Source organism: Helianthus annuus, chromosome 16, assembly GCF_002127325.2.
Source record: "Helianthus annuus cultivar XRQ/B chromosome 16, HanXRQr2.0-SUNRISE, whole genome shotgun sequence".
Lineage (NCBI taxonomy): Eukaryota > Viridiplantae > Streptophyta > Magnoliopsida > Asterales > Asteraceae > Helianthus > Helianthus annuus.
This window is the reverse complement of record NC_035448.2, coordinates 53,742,566-53,759,946: the sequence shown is the minus strand read 5'-3', so window position 1 is coordinate 53,759,946 and position 17,381 is coordinate 53,742,566. Positions and strand designations below refer to the sequence as shown.

At 40.0% G+C, this 17,381-nt stretch overlaps 2 protein-coding genes across 2 annotated transcripts; both read right to left on the bottom strand.

Moving 5' to 3' along the window:
- Positions 1-11,398: 11,398 nt before the first annotated feature.
- Positions 11,399-13,417, bottom strand: LOC110919179 (ATP-dependent DNA helicase PIF1-like). The gene has a single exon (XM_022163456.1). The coding sequence runs from the start codon at positions 13,415-13,417 to the stop codon at positions 11,399-11,401; it is 2,019 nt and encodes a 672-aa protein (XP_022019148.1).
- Positions 13,418-13,458: 41 nt separating this feature from the next.
- On the bottom strand, positions 13,459-15,478 carry LOC110919178. Its single transcript, XM_022163455.1, has 4 exons — positions 15,128-15,478; positions 14,810-15,047; positions 13,515-14,707; positions 13,459-13,470 (listed from the first exon to the last, which is right to left on the bottom strand). Exons 1-4 carry the CDS (start codon positions 15,476-15,478, stop codon positions 13,459-13,461), a joined length of 1,794 nt encoding a protein of 597 aa, XP_022019147.1.
- Positions 15,479-17,381: the final 1,903 nt, after the last annotated feature.

Sequence of the window (17,381 nt, the reverse complement as noted above, 5' to 3'; positions counted from 1 at the left end):
AAGTAAATTTCCGCCAAGGTAGAAAACTTGTCTGTTTCCTTAATAGCCAGAAAGTGCGCGGACTTGGTCAATCGATCTACTATCACCCAAATAGTGTCATTCCCGCGTTGGGATCTAGGTAGCCCCGTAACAAAATCCATGGAAATTTGCTCCCATTTCCACTTCGGGATTTCGGGTTGCTGGAGTAGTCCTGCTGGTTTTTGATACTCAGTCTTGACTCTTGCGCAGGTCAAACATTTGCTAACGTATGCAGCTATGTGGGCTTTCATGCCAGGCCACCAGTAAGTGGTCCTTAAGTCGTGGTACATCTTATCTGAACCAGGATGTACTGAATAACGGGACTTATGGGCTTCGTCCATCACAAGCTCTCGTAGATCTCCGTAAAGTGGGACCCAAATGCGTCCTGCCACATAGTAGGCGCCGTTTTTCTTTTTGCTTTAGTCGTTGTCTCGATCCTCGCAGGGACTCAGCCCTGACGTTTTCCGGTTTCAGAGCTTCAATCTGAGCATTTCGAATCTTGGTAGGGAGATTAGACTGGATGGTAAGTTGTAAGGCTCGCACGCGCTTGGGCGTAGTGTCTTTTCGGCTGAGGGCGTCCGCCACGACATTGGCCTTGCCCGGATGGTACTTGATGGCGCATTCATAATCATTCAGGAGCTCGACCCATCGACGTTGTCGCATGTTTAATTCCTTTTGCTTGAAGATATGCTCGAGACTTCTGTGATCGGTGTAAATGGTGCACTTGGTACCGTACAGGTAATGTCTCCATATCTTAAGCGCAAAGATCACCGCTCCTAGTTCCAAGTCGTGCGTAGTGTAGTTCCTTTCGTGCGTCTTAAGTTGTCGAGAGGCGTAAGCAATAACTTTGTCGCGTTGCATTAACACACAACCGAGCCCATGGATGGATGCATCGCAGTAAACCACAAAGTCGTCAGTTCCTTCAGGCAGCGAGAGAATAGGAGCGCTACAGAGGTTATCCTTTAGTGTCTGAAATGCGGTTTCCTGAGCTTCACCCCATTTATAAACCATACCCTTCTGAGTAAGAGCCGTGAGAGGCTGAGCGATCTTTGAGAATCCCATGATAAATCTTCGACAGTATCCCGCAAGTGCTAAGAATTGGCGGACTTCGGTCGGAGTCTTAGGGGTAGGCCAATTCTTTATAGAGTCGATCTTTGCAGGGTCAACGTGGATTCCATCCTTGTTAACCACGTGCCCAAGGAAATGGACTTCTCGAAGCCAGAAGTCGCATTTCGAGAACTTGGCATACAGTTGCTCATTGCGAAGGAGTTCGAGGATAAGGCGTAGGTGCTGTTCATGCTCTTCTTGACTTTTTGAGTAGATCAGGAAGTCGTCGATAAACATGATCACGAATTTGTCGAGGTAAGGTTTGCACACTCGATTCATGAGATCCATGAATACCGCGGGCGCGTTGGTCATTCCAAAGGGCATAACAAGGAATTCATAATGACCATAACGAGTTCTGAATGCAGTTTTGGAGATGTCTTCATTACGGACCCTTAGCTGATGGTAGCCTGATCGCAGGTCAATCTTAGAATAGTAGCTCGATCCTTGCAACTGATCGAATAGGTCGTCGATTCGCGGGAGAGGGTAACGATTCTTGATGGTAACCTTGTTCAGCTCACGATAGTCAATGCACATTCGGAACGTGCCATCCTTCTTCTTAACAAAGAGTACCGGTGCTCCCCAGGGCGATGAACTAGGGCGGATAAACCCTTTATCCAATAGTTCCTGTAGTTGAGTAGAGAGTTCCTTCAATTCTGCGGGGGCTAGTCGATAAGGTGCACGAGCTATTGGCGCTGCTCCGGGAGCTAGCTCGATTTGGAATTCGACCTGACGGTGGGGAGGGAGTCCAGGTAGTTCCTCAGGAAATACCTCGGGGTAGTCACGCACTACTGGAAAATCTTCAATCCTCTTTTCCTTTTCCTGCGTGTTGGTGACAAGTGCTAAGATAGCGGTGTGCCCTTTCTGCAAACACTTATGGGCTTTCAAGAACGAGATAATGCCTGTGACTTCTCCACCTTTGTTGCCTTGGACGATGAGGGGTTGGCCAGAACGACGAGGTATACGAACTGCTTTTTCTTGACAGAGGATCTCAGCGCGATGCTTGGATAACCAATCCATACCAATGACGACGTCGAAGCTTCCAAGTTTGACGGGGAAAAGATCGATACTAAACGTGTGGCCAGACAATTCTAGTGTGCAGTCGTGGATCATGTGCGTGGCCTCGATGTTCTTACCATTAGCTATCTCGACGATGTGCTTAGAACTTAGTGACGAAAGCGGACGCTTAAGCTTCTTACTAATACGTAGGGACACATAACTAGCATCGGCTCCAGAATCAAATAATACAGAAACATATCGATCATCGAGTAGGAACTTACCCGCCACGACATTGGGGTCATTCCTTGCTTCTCCAGCTCCAATCACAAAAGCCCTTCCTCTAGCACCATTCCCAGCATTGTTGTTCTGATCGTTGTTTCCAGCTCCCTGATTGTTGTTGCGGGTCTGGTTCAGTTCAGGACAATTCTTCTTATAGTGCCCCTCAGCTCCGCACTGGAAACAACCCTTGGCATTCCCGTGATGTTGTTGCTGCTGGTTCTGCCCCACGGGACGTGGGCTCCTACAGTCCTTGGCCTCGTGCCCCATCTTGTTACATCGCTGACACAGACCTTTCTCACACGGCCCGCTGTGATGTCGATTGCACTTGTTGCACTTGGGGTGGTTACCGCGATAGCCACCCTGTTGTTGAGTGCCCTTGTTGTTTTCAGTTTTCCTTTGTTGTGCTGGGGCCTGAGTGGGGTTAGCATCCTTGCTTTGATTTCCTTCCCACTTACGCTTGTTGTCACCAGAAGTTCCGACAGTAGCACTGATCCTTTTGGGCAACCTGCCCTCTTCTACGGCCTGATCAGTAAGTTTGTGAGCAAGTCGAACGATCGGCTGAATGGCAGTGAGGTTGGCTGAAGTTACATGGCTTCGAATTTCTGGAGCCAAACCTTTAACGTACAACTCGATTCTTCGATACATAGGTCGAGACATGTTTGGGCAAAGAGCAGCATAGTCATTGGACAGCTTGGTGTAGGTTTCAATCTCTGACCCAACCATCTTAAGCGCATAGTACTCGTTCTCAAGCTTGTGGATGTCATCCCGGTGACAGTACTCCTCCTTAATCATGTCCTTGAAATCCTCCCACGCAGTAGCATTAGCAGTTTCCAATCCAAACATCTGAATTTGCGCCTTCCACCAAGAAAGCGCGTTTCCTTCAAGCGTAGCAGTAGCAAACTTCACCCAATTCGCAGGGGGACACTCACAGATAGCAAAGACAGCTTCAACTTTCTCAATCCAATGCAGAAGACCTATGGCACCCTCAGTGCCGTTGAAAGGGAGAGGCTTGCAATCCATGAAAGTTTTGAAAGTACACACGGGTGGTTGCGCAGGTGCATGCTGACCTGTTCGTGAGAAGCGAAGCGTACAGATTTAGGGATAAAAGGCGATGTGGCGGTAGGATCTAAACATCCTAGGGTAACGAGTTTACCTCCAGGGTGAGCTGCGAAAGCTGCAGCCACCGTGTTGAGCAGGTTAGTGAATTGAGCCTGAGTCATGTTGATGTTTCCTCTTCCGCGTCCACTCATTGTCTTCATAACCAGAAAACACAGTATGAGTGTGATGTTGTAACGTAGCGAGAATGAGATAGAAGAGAGAGGTGTATCTATCTAATTTAGGCACACTAGTACGTATAGCAGAACAGGAAACATAAGGTAAGCAAACAAGTAAGCACTGGTCCGAGCTATGAGGTCAAAAGAGTTGAGCCTTGCACTTGGAGTGTAGTGTCGTCGCGAGTCACAGGTTATAGTCTGGTTTTTCCCAAAAAGATTTTCCCCTTTTTAAAACCAAGTTCACTATAACCAATTGCTCTGATACCAATCTGTCACACCCCCAAAATCCACCTGCGGATAACACCCGCTTTGAGGGCGTGATTGACCAGGATCCAGCCACTAATCATACTGAGCATTGATTTAATATTAGAAATATTTACTATCCAAAGTAGTTAGCAACATTGCAGTTTAAGTTCGATGATTAGTTTAACAAAACAGCGGAAGCATAAACCAAAGTAGTTTTAAAGATAGTCCTTAGTTCAAGATAGTAAAACCCAACACACGGGTCTGACGAACACTACACATCCCCAAGCAGCAGCTTCTCAGTCACGGGTTACCTGCAAAGCATGCAGTAAAGGGGTCAACAATAATGCTGAGTGAGTTCACTAGTTTCAGTTTTAGTTTACCAAAAACTTAGGTTGTTTAGATAAAGTATTTATAATCACGTTATGGGGAGCTACCCCATCTGTAAGCTCACTAAACTGTAGATACCGAAACTGTTGACGGAATATTATCGTGCCCCGAGTCAACGTCTATCGTCATTGACCATGTTGCAAGGTCTACTAGTTCACGCCCGATCCCCCCGGTCACGGTGTGAGGTTGTCAAACCTAATAGCGCTATCAACTAATAACCCGTTCGCCCCCGGCGATTAATCGGTACTGTAAGCAGGGACTTAAAGTGATAGAGTTTCGTTTAGCATGGCTAGTTGTGATTTATAAATAGTATCCAAACTTATCTCCCCCGGAGATAGTAATTACCCATTCTGTTTTCCCCCGGAGTAATGGGTCAAAAGTGTTTTCCCAAAGTTGGTAGTTTGGTCCGTGTCCCTCCGCGGGACGCATGCTTTTAATGTGTGAACTCACCTTGGGTTGCTCGGCAGATTAGGTTACTTGGTCAAACACGCTGGCAACCACGTCCTAGCATAGTTACCGGTATGGGTCAGGTTCGGTGTACAAGCATTCACGTAAAATCTTTCACATTACTACCACGTATCATGCATACAAGTAAACAGTGGGTTATTGGGCCGGCCCTAACATTTACACAGTCAAACAGCAACACACAGTCCAGTCAACAGGTAGCCCATGTTACACACATCATGGCCCAATAACCGAAGGGAACAGCCCAGTCGCAACCAGGTGATCTCGAGTCGCAACCAGGAGGTCTCGGCTTGTCACGCTGTGGTTGCGAGTCGCAACCGTGTGGTCTCGAGTTGTCATGCTGTGGTTGCGAGTCGCAACCGTCGTAGTCTCGAGTCGCAATCGTGTGGTTTCGAGTTGTCATGCTATGGTTGCGAGTCGCAACTGTATGGTTGCGAGTCGTAATGCTGTCCTTTTCATGTTCACGTGTTGATTCAGATACATCAGTCCAATATGTACTATGAAATCAGGCCCAAATCAGGAAACAACCAATAGGATTTCACTAACAAGTTTTCCTAATCAGTCTATTAGTAAAAATGGATCAAACAGTTAGGTTTTTCAAATATTCACTTTAACATTCAACCATTTTCATCACATATTCATCATTCTAGGGTTTTCTCATTCACACAAAGTAATTATAAATATGCATTTTATGAGTCCCAACACATGTTTTAACAAGATCATTAAGCAAGAAAACAAGAGAAATATACTTTTGTAACATCAAACATGAATTTGGTTGATTTATCATAATTCCTAAAATATCATTCTAGCCATTTTGAATCATGTTATCAAATGTTATCACATAATGATTTACACACATCATTAAGCCCACAAATCACTTCAAAGATCATGCATAACATTTTTAACTCTCATCTTTCTAGCATTTAAAGTAGGCATCATAGTTCACATAACATTTAGTAAATCTCAAAACTAACCGGTTGAGAAGAAGGAGCCGAAAACAAAGAAAAGGAACCGAGAAGATGGAGTGTCCGAGTGATGATCTTGACCGAGTTTCTTGTCCGAGATCCTTGTGCGATCCGAGCTTGGTCCGAAAGTTGGAAGAGGTTGGGGTGTTGTTGAGAGTTTTCTAGTGAGAGAGAAATAGTAGGAGTGTGTGGATATGTTTGTGTAAAAGTGAAGGAAAGTGGGGAAGGTTAGGATTTTATACAAGGTTCAACATAGGCTAAGGGGTTTCGGCCCAAACCGGTTACGGCCCAAGAGGCCCACTCGAAACCGAGTGGCCCACTCGCAACCGAGTGGTTGCGAGTCATGGTCTCGACTCACTAGATTATACGTGTATACTTATATATATAATACATACACAACACATATCAAGCAAAAAGATCACGTTTTCATTTAATAACATATATATACACAAAATATTACAAGGTGTTCGTTCGGAAAAAACCTAGAGTGTCACATTATCCCTAAGTTTTAAGAACTTTCGTCCCGAAAGTTAAGGCAGCCACTGGTAAGCTAGCGTGTTTCAACGGGGTGTCACAGTTTAATAGCAAGATAAGAAGGATGAGATATCGGCAGTTAGCTCGAAGAAGTTTCTCTCGATCATTCAACACATGTGATCTAGAGGTCGGTATCGGGTGGGCATAAGATTCGTGGGCCATATTGTCGGATCTGTGACTCCATGGAAAATGTGATTAAGGTAAGCGTGTCATAAAGTTACACCTGTTAACAATGTCCTCTTAATTAGTTTCTCTCAATCATTCAACACGTGTGATACAGAGGTTGGTCTCGGGTGGGCATAGTACTTCGTGGGCCTTATTGTCAGATCTGTGACTCCTTGGAAAATTTGATTAAGGTAAGCGTGCTGTAAAGTTGCACCTGTTAACAATGTCCTGTTAATTGTTTAAGATGACATGCTTGGTAACAAAGAGGAACACTTTCTTCTTTTGTTCTTTAATCTTTGTTAGTTGTTAATGTTTTATTTTTTTCTACTTTTAGAAAGGTTTGACCACCTCACGACTGAAATAAAACAGAACATAATCCCAGATTGTCTAGAAAATCGCTTTTATCATGTGTCATATGTTGGACGGAATATATGGATGGAAAGCCCGCATAGTTTGATTTTTTTATAATTTACAGACGATTTAGAGAAACAGAGAATACGTTACGAGATTTTTCGAGAATTAGAAAAGGAGAAAATACAGAACGACAAGGGTGCTGGTTTTTTCTCCCACTATGCAAACTTGAAGAATCTCACCATAACACGTTGTAGACTGGTGGGCTTGAAGATCCGGGGGCCCTATTGTCGGATCTGTGATTCCATGGAAGATGTGATTAAGGTAAGCATGCCGTAAAGTTGCATATGATTTTTAAAACATTCCCACTGACATATATTTTACAAATTGAGAACCACATATTCGTGTGTAAAAGCTCAGAAAGATGACCGAATAGAGATCTGAATATCCTCTTGGTAGTTGTTACCATATGACACATGATAAAAGCGCTTCTTAGACAATCTGGGATTATGTTTCACAAATTGGGAACCACATATTCGTGTGTAAAAGCTCGGAAAGATGACCAAATAGAGATCTGAATATCCCCTTGGTAGTTGTTACCACATGACACATGATAAAAGCGCTTCTTTAGATAATCTGGGATTATGTTCCGTTTTAGGGTTTCTTCATCACCTATAACAATGTCGATAAACGTTGATCGGAACACGCAGCTTAAATCTCAGTTATGTGTCATTGCATTATGACAATACTGACAGGGGTGCTAGTCTTTTCTCCCACTGTGCAAACTTGAAAAATCTCACCATAACACATTGTAGACTGGTGGGCTTGAATGGTTTTAATAATTTCATCTTGGACTATTTAGTCTAATACTGGAAAATGGATATGACCGTGTCAAGATCTTTATCTATCATGTCATTGACCAACTGCTTGAAATTCCTTTTGTTTCTGAGGTTCGCATTCGACACAACACACCAAAAAATAAACTTCAAAAAATCAGTGCCTTGACACGCATCGTATAGGACTATACGATGCGTCTCAAGCCCACCGCCAGACATAACCTTCACCTGTCAGTCTGCCATGTCTTTTACTTTATTTCAATACACATCGTGTAGGCCTATACGATGCGTATTGAATTGGAAAAGTATACGGATAGATAGGCGGTGTGCCATTAGAAAACCCAAAAAAAAAAACCAAAGCAGAGTTCTTTTCTTTTTGGTGACTTTTTGATCAACAAGATAAGGACAAGCCGCCATCTATATGTCTATACAGTGCGTCCTCCTTTTTTCCACTTGCAATTACGACCGGCCAAGACAAGGTCGTCGCTCGGTTCGTGTTTATGTCTAGCACTTGTTCGTTGTAACTCCGTGTCTCACACGATTAATTATTAATCAAAAGGGTATATTTAATCTCCTTAATAGATTTATTTTATATGTGTACCATATTTGTATGTTTGTAATCATGATCCTGTTCAGTTCACTTTTGGTGTTGTTTAATTATAATATTCCGCGGCGTTTTATTAATTATAGATCTAATTAATAAAATATTATCAAACCAGTTTTTGATAAAAGTAAAATTGACACCACTGAATCCCAACAGTGGTATCTGAGTCAAGCTTACAACATGCAAATCGGAACCGGTTCTTTTAACGATTATAGTTTGAAAATTGTGAAGGAATATATATATAGAAAATTTTCAAACGTGTATAACTTTTCCATACAACGATATTCTTTTAAAAAAATTACACCAAATTAAAGATACGTTTATCATCTTTAATTTTGTGTAATTTAAAAAAAAATATTACCATATGAAAAAAGTTATACCTGTTTAAAAATCATGGTGGAAAATATATAAAAAAACGAAAAATGTTTAAGCCTCTCTAGTGATGGCTGAAGCCTTTCTAGAGAAGGCTGAAACAGTTTAGAGTCTTTACAATACACGTGGCGCAATGTGGTTGATTAATGCTGAAAGGATTTTCAAAGCCACTAGAATAGCCTCGATTTCAGTGAGAAGCCTAGGGAGACGCTTCAAGTGGCTATTTTTGAAAACTTGACCGGTCAACAGCTAATTTCGTTATTATCCCTTAATTTATTATTATTATTTTAATTTAAAGGTAAAAGAGTACTGATATGAGAGTATGTGTTTTTGATAAAACAGTTTGAAAAGAGTAAACTGCCAAAATTATCCTAAGGTTTAGTTACTTTTGTCACTTTGGTCCAAAACTCAAACCTTTTGAATCTGGATCTCTGTAGTTTCAATTTTGTTGTCATTTTCATACAAAAGCAAAATCTTTTCAGATTTTTCACTTAACATCCTGCTTTTTTTGTCTTTTTTTCGCTTTTAATGAAGGGCAAATGGTCTTTTAAAGTTTTATTATAACAAATTAAAAAAAAGAAAAATTGACCTTATAAATACAAACGCCCCTTCTTCAACCCCCATTCACATGCAAACCCTAATCCGGTATCGTCCCTTCTTCAACCCCTATTCACCTGCAACTGAAGATCGACAATGGTCTTTATGGTCTTATGCATTATATGCATATGTTGTTGTGACCTTTTGCAGTGAGCAATCACACTATTTATTTCGTTTTCGATCTTAGAACTCATGTTGATGCTTCTATGGTGAACCTGCAACTCATTAGAGCTGTTGGAATTACTGGAATTTGAAAAGGGTGAAGGCCTAGATGAAGTGTTTGTATAAAAACTCTCTTGGACGTCGTCATGGCACGAGAACTATTAAGTTTTTCTTTTTTCATTCCACCAGTTCTTGGGAATTTGCTCCTAGAACCATCTGAGTAGCTCGATTTACCGAAGAATGACTAGAGTTTCGACCACCCAGAGATGATTCCTTAGTTAGGTTAAGCTTTTTGTTCCAAGATTTTTTAGGGTTTTCAGTTGTATTATCAAGAAAGTAACCATTTGGATTGAGTTCCTTGCTAATTTGACAAGAACCTGAAGGTGATATATTGCAGGACCGAAACGGGGTATTTGGGTTGGGGACAGCGTAGGAGCTCGTGGCTAATGAGGTGCCGAAGAATTCATCTAAAGCATCATTGTTTTGGTCTCAGTGGATCTTTTCAACAATTTGTAACATCGGTGGGAAATTAAGGGGAAGGAGGTTTCCTTTGTAGAAGAGCTAATGAGAAGTTGTCAATTTTCTTTTTTTACTTCAATAAAAGTAAGGAAAAAAAAAAGCACGATGTTAAGTGAAAAATTTAACCAAATTTTGCTTTTAGATGAAAATGACATCAAAATTGAAACCACAAAGACCCATATTCAAAATGTATGTTTGAGTTTTGAACTAAAGTGACAAAAGTGACCAAACCTCATGAACCTTGGCAGGTTACCCATTTGAAAATTATAGCTTTTCTTATTTTGGATACAACAAACAAAAATGTCCAAACCTTAGAGACAATTTTAGCATTTTACTCTTTAACTATTTACATATAGTTTTTCTTCACTTTTTTATGCTTTGAAATACTTATCTTTTAAAAATTATTATTTAACATTGTTATATTATATGTTTTTTCATATTTTTTTTTTATTATAGTATACAGTTAATTGGTTGTTCTGCTAGTCCGATCGATCTATTGTTGGACCTATAGAGTAACCGGTTCAATACTTCAATTATTGGTCTAGTTTTCAAAGTATTGTCTTGAAGGGTTTATAACTAAGAAGTCAAAATGTTTGATAAACACTTTACAAGTTTACATATGTTTGATTCAAACAGATATACATGCACATGCCTAAAGGGGTTGCAAGGTTAAAAACAATTCAAATTCAAAATTTTTTGTGCACTTATCATTGTTATTCGAATATAATGTTAGAAATTAAATTTACACATTTAAATTTACGTGAATTCGTAAATAAAAAAAATTTACACATGTGTAAGTTTGTCATTTACACATGTGTAAGTTTGTTATATTTACACATGTGTAAAGAATCGAATAAAAGTGATTTTGAGAGAAGAAATGAACTATATGATGTTGTAAACTCTTTTTCTGATATTGTGTTTTAATTACAATGAGTTTTGTAGTAAAAAAAATTAGTTTTGATTGGGTTTTTCATTCGTTCTCACGATTTTCACAATATTTATTATATATATATATATATCTATACTACTTTATAAAGCACTAGTCACGTACCCGCGCGATGCGGCGGGAGTGGCAATTTACAATAGTATAATTGTTTACCGTTAGTTTATCCGTCGTCTCGTAATATATTGTATAGTACTTAAGTTAGTTTTCTTATTCGTGATATGATGGCACTGGTTTTTCTGTTAGTTTATCGATTCTTTGGTGATCTTCTACAAGAAGAGTACAAAACAAGGAAGTAGATGTAATTAAAAACAAGAAGAGTTCAAAATAGCCAAGTAGCTGGACAAAACAATAAAAACAAAATGTGGGGAGTCTCTTGTATCTCTTCCTGTTTTACCAATACATCCGTTCGCTTATGACTTTCTTGCATCTTCTCCTCTACTGTACCAGATTTCAACACATAAAAAAAATGTTAGACACTTACAGTGATTTAAAATAGTAATTAAAAGGTAATTTCTGGAAGCAAATAAGGCACAACATCTACTAACTTACCTTCTTTTTGATAAGGATGCGATTAATTAATCACGCAACACTTCCTGGTAGACAACATTTGATGTGTAAACTCCGCGTTGTTTGAATTCTTTGGCGAGATGTACCAACACCTTCGTACTTTGTCTTGAAATCCCTCTTGATAACGCGACATAAAGTTGTCCATGTGAAAATACAGAATCCGGTAGATAAATACCAACGTTCGGAATTGTTTGACCTTGAGCTTTATTAATCGTCATGGAAAAGCTAAGTCGAATTGGAAATTGTTTTCTTTTCAGCTTGAATGGGAACATGTCATCTTCAGAAAGGGTTAGAGGGATTCTTGGCAAAAAAACTCTTTTTCCGGCATGTTGACCAACTGCAATTTCCGCATCAATAACATTTCGCATGAAACCCTTACATATCAACCGCGTGCCATTACACAGGCCATGTGATGGATCGATATTACGTAACAATATTATTGGGCATCCAATTTTTAAATGAAGCTTATGAGGCGGCAATCCACTAACATTTAGCGAATTTAAGAACTCGACCGGATAGAAGTTGCGCTGATCGTCTTCAGCTTCATCAAAACTGTAATAAACTTTTTCCTCCCCTTGAAAAATTTCAATCATTTGATTATTAATCTCGTCAACACTATCATTTTTAGTGGACAATATTGCTCTAGAGATTATATAATCTGAAGAATATACATTATCTTCAATTGATGGAAAGATGGCATGGATCAATTCTTTTATAGCGTTTTCTTTGTTGTTGCACTGAATTGTCATGTCATCGGGTATGCGGATATAGTTTCCTTCGATTGGTTCTTCAGTTCCATCGCCGACTCTTAAAAGAAATTTAGAAAACCATGGATCTTTCAGCGCTCTCATATTTATGGTCAACCGCATCTTCTTAGTCAAAGACCAAATAGGTGACATTCGTACGCTGGAGTCTACAATCTGTGCTCGAGTGCCACGTTTGATAACCGGCAACACCTGTCTGAAGTCACCTCCCATAACCATTATCTTTCCACCAAATGGGAGACTAACACCTATAATGTCTTGGAATGTACGATCGACTGCCTCTATCGCTTGTCGTTTAGCCATCGACGCTTCATCCCATATGATTATTTTGGCAGAGCAAATCAGTTTAGCGGCCCCACTCTGTTTTTTAATATTGCACATTGAATTATTTTCAAGATTAAGAGGAATCTTGAATCTCGAGTGAGCCGTTCTACCTCCTGGCATATTATTAGCCGCTGCACCTGATGAAGCTGTTGCGAGAGCAATAAGACCACGTGACCGAATTTCAGCAAGCAAGGCAATGTACAAAAATGTTTTTCCAGTTCCACCTGGACCATCAATAAAGAACACGCCTGGAAGATCATTATCAACATGCATCATGATCTCATCAAACACATTTTTTTGGTCCGGATTAAGTGAATGTTTGGCACTCAAGTGTTCAGGTTCCAAAACAATCCCATACTCTTCTTGTAACTCACGATAACCTGCATCTTGTAAGTTAACATCGTCAGTTATCTTAGGAAGGTCGAATTCATTGAAATTTTTACCCATGGATTGTACCAAGACACTTATTTCGGTAAGAACCATATTTTGAACTCGTTCTATACTTTGACAGTGTAACCGATGATCTTCAGATAGTGAATCAAAGTGGTCATTCCATAACTTTCGAACATCTCCAGGTTCGCAAAAAATCATTATGGTCGCAAATAACCTTCTAAGAGCATTGGGAAACTGAAACGTAGAGGCTTCTTCGAGACATTGTGATAGATATTCATCGTCTTCTATTAAGCCTAACTCAAGAGCTGCTTTCCGAAATGTCGCACACCGTTGACCATTAACTGTGCAAAGATGTTCGAAAGAAGTAGGCCCTCTGACATTTGACAAAAGTAGGCGTAAGTAGTACCTTTCTCCTTCGGCTGGATTAGCGGAAACGATACGACCTCTTTGTTTTTTTACCGAAACGACGACTCCAACGGCGTGTGCTTCCATTCCAAGTATAGTGTTTTGGAAAATCTTTATACAAATGTACCCTTGCTGTTTCATCGTTTCTATTCTGATCAAAAAATGCTGTTAGCATGGTTCTCTTATCCCTTTCCCTATCAACAATATTAGGCATCAAGTCATCATCTCTAAATCTAACCATCTGATTATTTGGGAGATGAAGTTGTAAGGCTAGAACAGCAGGAAAGATTTGAGAAAGAGAGAAGGAAAAAATTCGCCACATAGCCTCTGGGGGCGATATGTAGCGTGCATCTTGAAATCTTTTTATCTCATTAATAACAACCCCTGGCTCACTTTGATCGACTTGAATAACCTGTTTGTCATGTCCTTTATAAACATACTTGAAAAGATATTTCACAGATTTTATACTTGAGCAAACTTCAACATTCATGTGGCAGTTAAACATCATCAAAAGCCTTGGGTTATATGGGACCACCCATCTATTATCAAGTGTTTGTCCTCGTAGGTCCACTTCTATCCCGGTGTCTCTCCTTCGATACAACGGATACGAATCTTCTCCTTGTGTCGTCTGTTCGTTAAATTGTCTAGGATAGTGAAAACGACAAATTTTAGGATCACCCTGCATACAAGGACTGCTTGATCGTAAATTGCCGCAAGGACCGTGAATCATGTGCTTGACAACCATCTCATGCAATCTGGGATGTGTTAGTTTGTTAGGAATTTCAGCACACACAACCTTATCATAATGGTCCGCGTTATTGATCTTGTGTTGCGGGTACATGATTAGGAGAAAATGTGCGTGCGGCAAACCCCGCTTTTGAAATTCAATGACATAGACGTATGACTTAACTTCCCCGAGGACATGTTTCTTGAAGAGTTGATCCTTAAGATCTTCTAATTTAGCCCGGAACACTCTTGAAACAAGGTCTGGACGATCTGTAGCAGTTTGACCAACATGTAAGTTATCACATATCTCAGGCCACTTAGGATTACATGTCATTGTAAGGAATACATCAGGCTTGCCGTCGTCTTGAACTAACGTCATCGCATCTAGAAACCGACGTCGCATGTCGCGAGGCCCCCCGATGAAAGATGCAGGCAACACAATTCTTTTCCCGACTCTGTTTGCATGAACCTCGCCAGTATTGACGCAATCCACAATACCTTGGTACAATTCGGCTCGAATTTTTTCCTGGTTTCTCTCACAAAATTCTAAGCGTGACGTCTCAATTTTGATGTAAACATCAACCACAAACTGCTGTAGCAGCCTACCACCGAACAAAAGCACATTATCGGTAGATCGAATCTGGAACTTGTAACAGTAGTACTCTCGCATAGCCACGGTTGTTCTACCACTTCGTGTGTTAGCCTCTGAACGATGAAGATGTATTAAAAACAAACAGTTAATAAAAATAAAACGCATTACGCTATTTTTATGATCTTCACTTAAAAAGGATAACAAATTGTTGGTACCTTCCATTTCTCCTTCGATGTTGTCATTGTTGCGAACCTCATTGATTGATACTCCTTGACGTGGTATGTTAGCATGCCAACCCGACTCACCATTAGGAAAAAATAAAGGATACGACAATGGATCGTAACAACTGAAGTACGGCTGAATAGTTTGGCTATATTCAGACCTACCGTACACTACAATACTTCGTTTATACGAAGTGATATTGTCATTACCTTCAACCCAAATACCAGCAACCTATATAATTGTGAACTATAAGTAAGTAAAATAAGCAATTATATTAAATAATTGCAATTGATATAATATATTATATATACCTCCGATGTCGTTGGTCGGTTGTACACCCTTTGGTCAAGTTCAACCGAAGTATTCAAAGTGACTCTATAGTTGTCCAGAGGTCCTAGTTCCGCAAGTCTTCTAAATGTATCGACATATGGGTTTGTAGAAAGAACGCGTGTTAAAATCTGAGTAATACGCCGATCAAGATTTGGCCATCGGAGTCTGTGATCTAACTCAGTATCAGGATCGTAAAAATACAACTGCAAGTACCTAGGAGTCCCATCCCTCGGAACTAATTGGTCGATTCTGTGATATATTCCTTTATGTGCACGAAAAGTATATACGCCGTCTCTCATATTGTTCAATGTATCATCCAATGTCACACCCATTGAGGCAAAAGAAAAATTGGTGTTATAAGCACGGATGTTTTGCCTAAACAAATCTCCAATTTCATCTTGAGACGTGAAAAGTCGGTACAATTCCTCTGGAATTTCTAAGTTTGCTAACACGGTTTTCCCACTCATACAACAAAAGGTATCAAATTCAAATTGAAATCGTTTTGCTCCACAATTAGGACATGCGGCTCGTTCCTTTAAAACACGATGCTCTCCAGGTACACCATTGTAAACAAAATTATAAGGATCATCTTCTACGCTCCCATGTTGGAGGGAAGGTTAATCAACTACTTCAGCAAATTGGGGTAATAAAGTACGCGGATGAATTTGAATACCTAAAAAAATTGGTGTATTAAGTAATGAAGGTTGTAAAAGATGTCAAGTTCGAAAAAGAAATCTTTGTTAAATAAATAGAAACCTCGTGATGTTCTATGCCTGACTACGTCAATTACATCATCTATCGGGGTTTGGTTGACTTGACTGCCATTTGAAATACGCATTCCATTATCGTTTGGTGTATTAGAACATCCTTCATTGTACTCCTTGCATTTTGTAGTAGAAACACTTGAGGCGTTCTCATTTGTTGTTTGTAGAAATTGAGTAATATTAGTTTGTAAACTTCTTAACGGTGTCCTTTCTGTTGACCTATTATTCATTAAAGATATTGATGAAGCACTTTGGGGGGCATCACCACTCCCAAATTTAGATACTTTGTTATTTTCTTTGCGTGCAGCATAGTATCTTTTGTGACAACCCGAAAACTAGAACTTTTCGTTGTGTCGTGATGTACCTTGTTTGTACATTATGTGACTAGTGACTGACTAAACTTAATGATAACGTGAATCTTTATGTGATATGTGCTTTGTTATGTGTGCATTGGTATGTATATATGTATGTGTTATATGTGAGCCGAGAACCCAACCCGAGAACAAGGAACCCGACTCGAGACCATGAGGTCTCGAGTGATTTGTGACCATGACTCGCAACCGGGCGGTTGCGAGTAGGCCTTTGGGCCGTAACCGGTTTGGGCCGAAACCCCAAGCCCAACCCGAAACATCCCTTGGTATATATACCCCATCTTTCCCCACTTTCCCTCATTTCATACACAACACACAAACACACTTCTACTATTTTTCTCTCAACTAGAAACCCTCAACAACACACCCCAATCCCTTTCAATTTTCGGTTCAAGCAAGGATCCCGGACAAGGACTCGGTCAAGACCACTAACTCGGACACTTCACCTTCTCTCATTTTCTTCCTTTCTTTCGGCTCATCCTCCTTCTTCACAACCGGTTAGTGTTGTTACTATGTGCATGAGATTTATGTTTGTTATATGAACTAGAAATGCTTGGGTAGTAGTTTTTGTATAATTTTTAGGATGATTTGTGGAACTTGACTATATGTGAAAACCCTTGTGAACAAAGCTTGATAACATGTTTAAATGACTAACAAATGGTAGTTCAAGAATGATTATGACTAACCATACTATGCTTCTTTATTCCTTGCAAATAATGATGTTAAACTTAAGATTCGGATATATAATGTATGTTTTGCATGTTGATCTTGCTAAAACATGTGATTTTGGTTCATAAATATATGATTATGTTGATATGAAAACCCTAGAAAATGATGAACATAAGATGAACTTGTTTGAATATGACTTGAAGATGTAAAAATGGCAAAGTTTGATCTATTTTCATTGCTGGTCAGTTTAGGAAAAATGTTAGTGGAACCTTATTGGCTGTTTCCTAATCTGGGTCTGATTGCATAGTACATATTGGACTGTTAGATCTGCATCATCACGTGTACGTGAAAGGGACAGCTTACGACTCGCAACCACAGCATGATGACTCGAGACCACACGGTTACGACTCGCAACCATAACGTGACAAGCC

Bases quoted from the DNA above. Each gene is read 5' to 3' on its own strand.
- LOC110919179 (XM_022163456.1), bottom strand. From the start codon at position 13,417: ATGAAACAGCAAGGGTACATTTGTATAAAGATTTTCCAAAACACTATA.
- LOC110919178 (XM_022163455.1), bottom strand. From the start codon at position 15,478: ATGGGTGTGACATTGGATGATACATTGAACAATATGAGAGACGGCGTA. The intron at 15,048-15,127 runs GTATATATAATA...ACAATTATATAG, and splicing joins ACCGACCAACGACATCGGAG to GTTGCTGGTATTTGGGTTGA. The intron at 14,708-14,809 runs GTACCAACAATT...TTCATCGTTCAG, and splicing joins CATCGAAGGAGAAATGGAAG to AGGCTAACACACGAAGTGGT.